Source organism: Myotis nattereri (assembly GCF_964212035.1).
Source record: "Myotis nattereri genome assembly, chromosome: 6".
Taxonomy (NCBI): Eukaryota; Metazoa; Chordata; class Mammalia; order Chiroptera; family Vespertilionidae; genus Myotis; species Myotis nattereri.
The window spans coordinates 6,135,689-6,144,751 of NC_138081.1; the positions used below are offsets into that span (position 1 = coordinate 6,135,689).

Genomic DNA, 9,063 nt, shown 5'->3' on the forward strand with positions numbered 1-9,063 from the left:
ACCTGGGCCGGGTCCCCAGCAAACACATAGGGGTTGTGGGAAGCCAAGTGAAACGACCAATAAATATTTTAATCACCGTTTAAAAAAAATAAGATTTAAAATAAAAACCTTGTACTCCTACGACTCCCTCCCTCCCTGTCTCCACTCCCTCCCCAAAGAGAATAGAGTTGAGGGGCCCCAAGGAAAGGGAGGGGTGAGGGTAGATTTAAGGAGCACATCCTTGGGGGAGGGTTCTCGGACAAGGATGGGGCTCCAGGCCTGGTCCCCACAACAACACCGACTTAAGACACAGACTACAACCACCTGACCCTTGACCCTGGGACTCCAGGATGCTCAACAGGCGCCCTCTCCCTCCCCCCACCTCGTGCGCCCTGTTCTGGAGCCGGGGCTGCGGTGCGCCCTGAGGGAGAGGAAGGGCTGAATTTCCGGATATTGGAGGGGGAGGGGCTGAGTGGGATGGGGTGGTGACGGCGCCGTGTGGCGCCCCCTGCAGAATATATACAAGTCCGTAGGATGGGGAAGACAGTAACAGCAGTGGGAGAGCACCGGGGGCCCAGCGCTCTGGCTCGTGCTCCGTTTCCTGACCTGAAAACGCCCCCCGGTAGCCCGCTCCTTTAGTTTGCTCCTCCGCCCCCACTGAAGCCCATCTCCACTTTGTGAGCGCCCGGTGGGGACCAGACCCCACGGCCCAACGGGGGCGTGGCCCCACTCCCCTCGTCGACGTGGCCCGCGCCCACCCCGGGGGACTCTCTCTTGGGCTGCAAGGCTGGCCCTGTGGGTCCCGGCCCAGCCCCGCCCCCGCCCCCGCCCCCGCCCCCACCCCCACCCAGGCGGTGCCGGCGCTCACAATGTCCGCGGTGGCGCATGAAGCTGTCCCGCCACATGAACTTCTTGGCGCAGACGCCGCACTCGTAGGGCTTGAGGCCTGTGTGCGTCTTCATGTGCTCGGTCAGGTGGTGCTTCATCTTGAACTTTTTGTTGCACACGGGGCAGTCAAAGGGCCGCAGGTTGAGGTGCATGTTCACGTGACGATCTCGCATGCTCTTGTGGGAGAAGGCCTTCCCGCAGTGGCACAGAAAGATCTTATTCCCATCCCCGCTGCCTGTCCCTCCAGGGGTCCCACCAGCGCCACCCGGAGCACCCAGGCTCCCTGCGGATGTGCCCCTCAGAGTCACAGCCCCGTGTTCAGCTTGGTTCCCTGGCGGCTGGCCTGGAGCCTGTGAGGAGGAGGAAGGCGATGGGAAGACTAGGATCTGGTTGCCCTGCACGTCTACAGGAAGCAGGGGCCGTGATGGGAGGGAGGGGGCATAGGAGGAAGGGGTGGGCCTCCCTGAATCATCAAGCTCTGCCCCAGGACCCCCACCCTCATAGGGGCCAAAGTCATTGGAGGACTCACAGAAATTGACCTGCTCCTCTCCCTTGCCTGGAGGCTCAGTCAGGGTCCGGACATCACTTATGCTAAGGGTGGCCTCGGGGCCTCCCCCCGCTGAGACCCCCGACCCTCCCCCTAGCTCCTCTTCTTCATCATCCTCACAGGTCAAAACCAGGTCTTCCTCCTCCTCCTCTTCCAGATCTTGGTCTTGGGAAACCAGGGGCGCTGATGCTGGGCAGTTTCCACCCCGCTTTACGTATATCCAGTGCTTCTGTGGCATGATGCTGGGGGCCGCATAGGTGGGCCGCCGGAGCGCCGCCCCAGGAACCATCGAACCCCTGCCGTCCCCACCATCATCGCACAGCTCATCTGCCTCCAGTAGCAGCTTCCCAGAGGTAGTGCTCCCACTGCCAACCACAGGGACTGGGAATACAGGGCCACCTCCTCGACGCTCCCCACTGCCCACCGCAGAAGCTGCAAACACCTCTTGGGAGGAAGATGAGAAATCAGTAGACTCTCGGGGGCTGAAGTAGTTGCTGCTGCTGGGGGATTGATTCTCACTGGCCCGACTGGAGGCATGGGAGCGCACAGAGCCCATGGTGGCAGAGGCCACAGTGGTCCCACTCCCTGATGGGACCCCAGCACCAGGGGCAGTGACTGAGGAGGCTGCAGCCGTGGTCACGGTGGTGGTGGCAGAGGCCCGACCTTCGCGAAGGAGTTCCGTGCATTTATCCACAATGTGCCACATTTGGAGCACAGAACCCACTGTGAGGAAGTTGACAATGTCAGCCGCGGCCATGCTCAGGCGACCAGTGTAAGCTGAAGCCAGGACAGTCTCGAAGGCGCCTGGGTCCATGACGCTGGGCAGTGAGATGGAGGTCATGCCCTTGAGTAGGACCTGGTCGTGGAAGTAAGGGGAGGAGGCAGCCAGGACAGCACGATGAGCTCTGAACTCCCGGCCCTGCACGCGGATGGACACATCGCAGAGCTGGCCCTGGAGTCGCTGCTGATTGAGGGACTCCAGGAGGGCACTGGTTACCTCCGGGAAGGACACGTGTACCACTGCAGCTGCAGGCAGGGGCAGTGGGGGCGGGGCCAGCGACAGCGGCACAGGGAGTGCTGCCCCACTTGGAGACAAAGGAGATGGCTCCATGGTATGGAGGGTGGAGGGAGGTGGTACCCCCCCAGCCACAGGAACAAGGGAAGGAGGAGGGCGGCCGGGGGGGTCTCTGGAAAGAAAAAAAGAATGATAACACAATGAAACAGCACTTTACAGTTTAAAAATATGTTCACACCCATTTTTTGAGTAACTCCCCACACAATGCTGTGAAGTTAGGTATTCCTCTCAACATCACTTGATAGGTGAGGAAACTGAGGCTAAGCAATACCAAGAGATTATTCATGGCCACAGCTATCAAGTGGCAGCGCCAGCAAACTCAGTTGTCCTGACTCCAATTCAGTGCTTTCCTTGGAGGTTAGAGAAATAGGTACTCTATGGGAATGGGGTGCCTCCCCTCGGAATTTCCCATTTGCCAGAGAGCCTCTTTCCAAAATTTACCTTTTTGATGTTTTGCACCCTTTTCTTGGGAGGGGGGCAGGTCTGCTCGGTTACTGAAAAACACTCTCTCTGCAGTTCCCTTTAGGCAATGCTCCAGGCACTTTCGAGGGTCACGCCCCCTTTGCCCCCCCACGTCAAGACCCGCCCCCCAGCCCATTCGGCCACGCCCCCTTCAAGATCCGCCCCTGTGGCCTTTTGGCCCCGCCCCTTGCCTGCCCCCGCCCACACAGGGCCCCGCCCCCCTCTGCTCCGCCCCAAGAGTTACTTTGACCTCCTCTCCCACCCGGAAGGCGCCCCTAAACCCTGCGCGTCTCCGCTTACCGGGCCGCGCGCCCCGGGGCCCCCCCGCCCCTCACTCGGCCGCCAGAGCCGCAGCTTGGGCCCCTCCCGCCGCCATCTTGCGCCGACTCCCTCCGCCTTCCGCCTCCGCTCCGCCTCCTGCCCGTTCAGCTTTAAAGGCACAGGCGGGCACCCTGCTCGTGTCGCTGGGCAATACTTGGCCGACTCAGTCACTTCTCCTTTAAACACAGTTACTTCATTACGTCTTAAAGGTACCAGGTCTCTCCCGCCGCTGAGGACTCAGGACTTGGTTTGGCCGAAGCACTCGTTCTCCTTTAATTTTGTAAGCCTGCCTCTTCCCTTGGAGCTGTGGCCATTAGCGGGTTTGCGGGATCTAAACGCCCTAGTATCCCTGAAGCCCCGCCCCCTTCCTCCGGGCCTGGATTGGCCAAGTAACCTTGAGTGGGCCCCTGATTGGCCTCTTTACTCCTACGGCTCGAAGTGGGAAACTAAAGAGCTCAAGCACATTTTTCCAGGTGAAACTCCAGCAGAGCGGGGCTGGGGCTAAGGGTAGGTTAGCAAGGACAGATCCAGGGCTACCGCGGGGCCGGCCGGCAAACCCTGAGCTAGAGAACAGCTGGTGCCAATTGGTGAGAGCAGAAGGACAAAGACAGGGATGCAATAAGAAAAGAACTTTATTGTTTAATGTAAAACAAGTTGTGTTGTTTTTTTTTTTTGGTTTTTGTTTTTTTAAAAGAAATACCACCAAAAAGGGATTAGCTCAGTCCATCCCTTCCTCAGTCATCTGCTTCCAAATCCTATCCTCAAACATTCTGGAGTCAGGGAGTGATGGGGAGGCTAATCAGAGTCTGAGAGCACGATGATCTCCTCTGGATCGCACTGTGTGGCCACACTCATCTGCAAGTGAGTGAGACAAGAGTCAGAGAAATCTGGAATATAGGGGGAGGAGAAACATAGGGAAGGACTTATTAACGATTAAAAATTGGGTAGGAAGAAGGAAGAGAGGATGTGGTGAGTCCAATATTCAGATGGTGCACCTGAAAATGAACAGACATGGAAAGAGAATGAAGTCAGGAAAAACAGCCTCCCTCTTACCTTGAAAGTGCTAGGCTGGGAGGGTTGTAACTTGGGGGTTAGGGACAACTGGGCTGGAGATGGGCTGCAGAGGGAGCTGGTCACCAGGCCATGGCTGGGAGAGTCCACTCTTGTTGAGGAATCAGCAACTGGTACCATGGAAGCCAAAGGGGAATGTGGGCTGGGCAGGGTACATATCTTCTTCCCAGTCTTCTCATGTACTTCCCTTTGCCCTTCCACATAGCTAGGGACAGAAACATAAGTGTAGGCAGTCTGGGACTGGAGGGAGACTGTCAGTCTTTCCCAGCAGACTCAGTTCCTCAGTACTCCTCTTAGAAAGCCCCCTGCAATCCCTCCTTCGATCCCCTCTTCTTCCTCCTTGTTGTTACCTGCTTCCTAAAGGTCCTGCTCCTGTTTGCCCCTCCTTCCGAAATTTCTTGCAGGGGGGACTAGAATCTCCCCAGGTGTGAGGAGAGACACCTCCATTGAAGGAAGTGGAGGTGACCATGGCTGCTCCATTCTCCACAACAGTGGTGAGGGGGTCCTCTGATTGCTTCCTGGAAGAGGAAATGTCCCCCTCCTCAGGGGAAGGGGTGGTATCCACAGTCAAGGCTTCAATCTCGAGCTCAAAGACCTGAGACACAGGGCTCTCTTTCTCCTGGGGCACCTCCTCCGGAGAGTCTTCATTGCTTCCAGCATCTACACTGGAGAGTGCCAGGGGCTCTTCTGAGAGCGAAGATGGTAACACTGTGAGTCCTTTGTTTTGCTGCTCCCCTGAAGATCTGCTGCTCCCTTTGCTAGGTTCCAGGTTCTTTTCGGTGGAAATCTGTGGTGGGCACATGGGGCTCTGGTCTCCATCCTTATCTGAAAAAAAGAAAAGAGGGGAGGGGTAGCATGAGAACTAGGGGAAGAACACTGCCAAGAAGGGTCTCAAACAGGTGGCATGCCCAACACAGGGAACTGACACGGGAAAAGACTTTCCTTGACATACCTGCTTCCTCCTCCTCTTCCTCCTCCTCCTCCTGACCTTCCAGTATCAGTTCCAGATCCCCCTCTTCTTCAGAATCTGTAGTCTCCTCTTCCTCCTCTTCCTCTTCTGCCTCCTCTTCCTCCTCCTCCTCCTCCTCTTCTTCCTCCTCCTCCTCACTTTCCTCATCTTCTTCATCATCTGTCTCAGCCTTGGAGGAGGTAGGGTGTTCCTGGGATGCCATTCCACTAGGGCCCTGGGGAACAAAGGAGTTTCTCTAAGAAATCTCTTGCCCTGATTGGTGTGCTCAGTGGTTAGAACGTCCAGCCTACTCACTAAAGGGTTGCAGGTTTGATTCCTGGTCAAGGGCACCAAGGACACATACCTCACCGCCCCCCCCCCCCCCACCCCACACCTCCCTTCCCCCCAGTAGGGGTGTGTGGTAGGCAACCAGTGGATGTGTCTCTCTCACATCACTTTCTCTTTCTCTCCCTCCTTTCCTCCCCTCTACTCTCTCTGAAGAGCAATGAAAAAAATATCCTCAGCCCAGCCAGTGTGGCTCAGTGGCGGAACATCAACCTATGAACCAGGAGATCATGGTTTGACTCCCAGTCAGGGCATATACCAGGTTGCAGGCTGGATCCCCAGTGGGGGGCATGCAGGAGGCAGCTGATCAATATTTCTCTCTATCATTGATGTTTTTATCTATCTCTCTCCCTCTCCCTTCCTTCCTTTTCTTTTTTTAACACTGTACTAGGATAGAATGAACCACCTTAGTAGCTTCTGAGGCTAATACATTTCTATCACCACAATTACTTTAGCAAACCTGGTTCCCTTCCCTTTCTGAAATCAATAAAAATATCTTTTTTTAAAAAAATTCTCAGGTGAGGACTAACAAAAAAAAAAAAAGAAATCCCTTCCCAGAACCGGTTTGGCTCAGTGGATAGAGCGTCGGCCTGCGGACTGAAGGGTCCCAGGTTCGATTCCGGTCAAGGGCATGTGCCTGGGTTGCGGGCACATCCCCAGTGGGAGATGTGCAGGAGGCAGCTGATCGATGTTTCTCTCTCATCGATGTTTCTAACTCTCTGTCTCTCTCCCTTCCTCTCTGTAAAAAATCAATAAAATATAAAAAAAAAGAAAAAAAAAAAAAAGAAAAGAAATCCCTTGCCTCAGAGGGTCTGGGTCTATGTTCCTTCTGCAAACTCCCCCATCAATCACCCTAGACTCCTGCTGGCCAGAGCAGGGAAAGAACAAGATTTCTCTAAAGGGTGTATCCCTTCCACACCTCACCAGAATCCAAGGAGGCTTTGGGGGGATCTGGAGAATGGGAAGAGGTGGCTTGGGGGAGCCGGGCTTTTCTCTTCTGCCTCTCGCCCTCCTCACTCTTATCTTGCATCATCGCATATTTGGAGATGATTTCATCCAGTCGGCTCATAGCCAAGCTCCGGTTTTCCCTAAGGCGCCGGGCCAGGGCAGGGTCTGACAGTGCAGGGTCAATGCCTGTGTGGGAAGATAAAAAGTCAGAGTATTCAGCCCAAACCCAATAGAAGGGACTAGAGAGATGCACCCTCTACCACACACCTGACATCTAAGGGTCATTGATGGGCATCTCACTAATCCCTACCTGGCCTATAATCATCTGTGAGATGACAGCCAAAGTTGTAGATGAGATCAAGGTGGCGTCGCTCCTGTAATCTGATGCCCACATCTCGAAAGGCATCTTGAGCCATGAGCTGGAGCTGCTGTCGGGGGAGGCCAAGGCTGTGCCGAACAGCTGCCTTCTCCACGGCCCGCAGCACATCTCCATAGTCAGGGAAGGTATCAGGCCCTGGCTTGTTGATGAGCCGCTCAATGCGCCTGTTAACCTCTGGGTAGCGGGTGCCACGGTAGGGAATGCGCTGCTCTATGACTCGGCCTGTCAGTGAAGAGCAGTCTTTCAGCTCACACAGCCGCCCAAAGAGACGGATCAGCTTCCGCTTCAGCCTTGCCTCCTGCAGGTATGTGGAGTCTGGGTCATCCAATTCTTGGAGATCCAACTCCTTTTCCTGCAGCCGTCGAATCTCTGCCACATAGAGCGCTAACAGTTGCTCCAAGCGCTGGATCTGCCGCCGGGAGCCACGGGTCCTTGGGGCCTCAGAGCCGGTGGTCTCGGCATTCGTGGGGTCTGAGGAGGGGTCTGCAGGAGGGTTACTCCCAGAGGGCTCACTAGAGGTGGTGGCCGCAGGGGCAATGTTCATTTTTTTCTTGGCCGAGTGAGCCTTGAGAACAGTGCAGAGCTCATTGATGTACACGTAGAGCTTAGCCGGTCGGCTCTGGGCCCGAGACAGCACCCGAGAGAGGATGTTGCAGAACTCCGCTGAGGCCAAAAACAGAGCGTGGGCACGCTGCTGCCGTTTACAGAGGAACGGGACCACATCAGGATGGTCCTCTGTCTGCGCCTTGCACAGTTCAAGGAACTGGAGGGTTCCGGGGAAGAAGAGAGGGAGAGACACGGGAGGGGTTGAGAGAAAGAAGGCAGGTAGTGTTAGTGAGGAAGAAAGGACAGGAGAGCCAGGCAGCACCCCTCTCCCTAGGATACATGTCTTCCCCCCGAAAGCTCACCTCTTCAAAAAGCTTCTCATTCTCCAACTTGTAGCATTTCTTGCCGCCGGAACTACTGTTCCCTCCAGCTCCATGGGGCTGAGAGGAGGCAGGGGCGTCAGCCGGGGGTGAGGCCGGATTGGGGGGTGGGTGCGAGGGCCCCGGCTGCACCGCTGCTTCGTCTTCATCATCATCATCCAGCACAATGATGCTGTTATCGGCGGCCATGGAGGATCAGATCCCCCGGAGGGAGCGAGTGCTGGGGACTTGGTAACTCCTGCTGGAAGGGGACGGGGCCTGAGGAAGAGCCTCCCCGGCGGAGCCCCCTCCCTTCAAGTCACACATCTCCGCATCTTCTCGGCTTCCAGCGACACCCAGCCCTGCCCGACGCGTCCTCGCTGCCTCTTCTCAGCACCGATCAGCACCGTGTTCGGGGCCCTGTCACAGGGAGTCCCAAGTCCCCACCCCCAGCTCCACCCCTCAGATGATATCCGGTCTTTCAGTTGCGTTTCCCCAATATTTCTCCTAATTGCCAAGTTGCCTTTTCCTCACATCCCGGGCCACTTCCTACACTGCACCCCACATCGATCTCGCCGGCCTCGGCGCGCAGACACTGGAACGCAGCCTGTCACCCCGCCTCACCTGTTCCCTCTGCCCTCCAACACGCCAGTGCACCCCTCACCCCTCCTCAAGGATCAGCCCAACTCACAGACGCCGAGGCAAAGCAGGTTCCCTCCCAACAATACACCCCCCTTTCTGAATTGTCTCCCTGTTCCTCCCGGATGGATCTCAAGCCGGGGAGTCGGGTCGGACGTCGCCCCCCTCAGGTCCCCTCCCTCTCACCGCACCCTAATCCTCCCCATTCTCTCTGCGACTGGCGGCCGATGGCGAGCCCCGCGCCGGGTTCCCCAGACTCTTCTCGGGTCCCAACCCCAGGTCGGCTCCTTCCCCAAGACGAGCTTCCCGCCAAGCCCCCTCCCCCAGCGCAGCCCCCGCCCGCCCCGCTCCCCGTCAGAGATAGGAGGGAGCGGGCCCCTCAGACTTAGCGCCCGGGACTCCCCAGCACCGCTGCCTCGACACTCCCGCCCCCGCCTTTGACCCCCGCACCGACCGGCCCGCACCTCAGAAACGGCCTCTCGGGGCTACCCTCAGCGCGGACAGCAGAAGCTCGCATGGTCCCCTCCTCTTTCCTTCCCCCTCCCACCGCAGGCC

At 57.1% G+C, this 9,063-nt stretch overlaps 2 protein-coding genes across 3 annotated transcripts; both read right to left on the reverse strand.

Moving 5' to 3' along the window:
- Positions 1-48: 48 nt before the first annotated feature.
- Positions 49-2,559, reverse strand: ZBTB22 (zinc finger and BTB domain containing 22). Its single transcript, XM_081093988.1, has one exon. The coding sequence runs from the start codon at positions 2,523-2,525 to the stop codon at positions 615-617; it is 1,911 nt and encodes a 636-aa protein (XP_080950114.1). The 5' UTR covers positions 2,526-2,559; the 3' UTR covers positions 49-614.
- A 1,327-nt stretch (positions 2,560-3,886) lies between these two features.
- Positions 3,887-9,063, reverse strand: DAXX (death domain associated protein). Of its 2 annotated transcripts, XM_081094110.1 has the most exons (8): positions 8,973-9,063; positions 7,873-8,128; positions 6,896-7,727; positions 6,557-6,771; positions 5,296-5,527; positions 4,694-5,168; positions 4,326-4,548; positions 3,887-4,127 (listed from the first exon to the last, which is right to left on the reverse strand). In XM_081094110.1, exons 2-8 carry the CDS (start codon positions 8,077-8,079, stop codon positions 4,068-4,070), a joined length of 2,244 nt encoding a protein of 747 aa, XP_080950236.1. In that variant the 5' UTR covers positions 8,080-8,128; positions 8,973-9,063; the 3' UTR covers positions 3,887-4,067. The 2 variants fall into 2 exon arrangements, with proteins under 2 accessions (XP_080950236.1, XP_080950237.1); XM_081094111.1 differs by lacking the exon at positions 8,973-9,063 and having other exon boundaries at positions 7,873-8,378.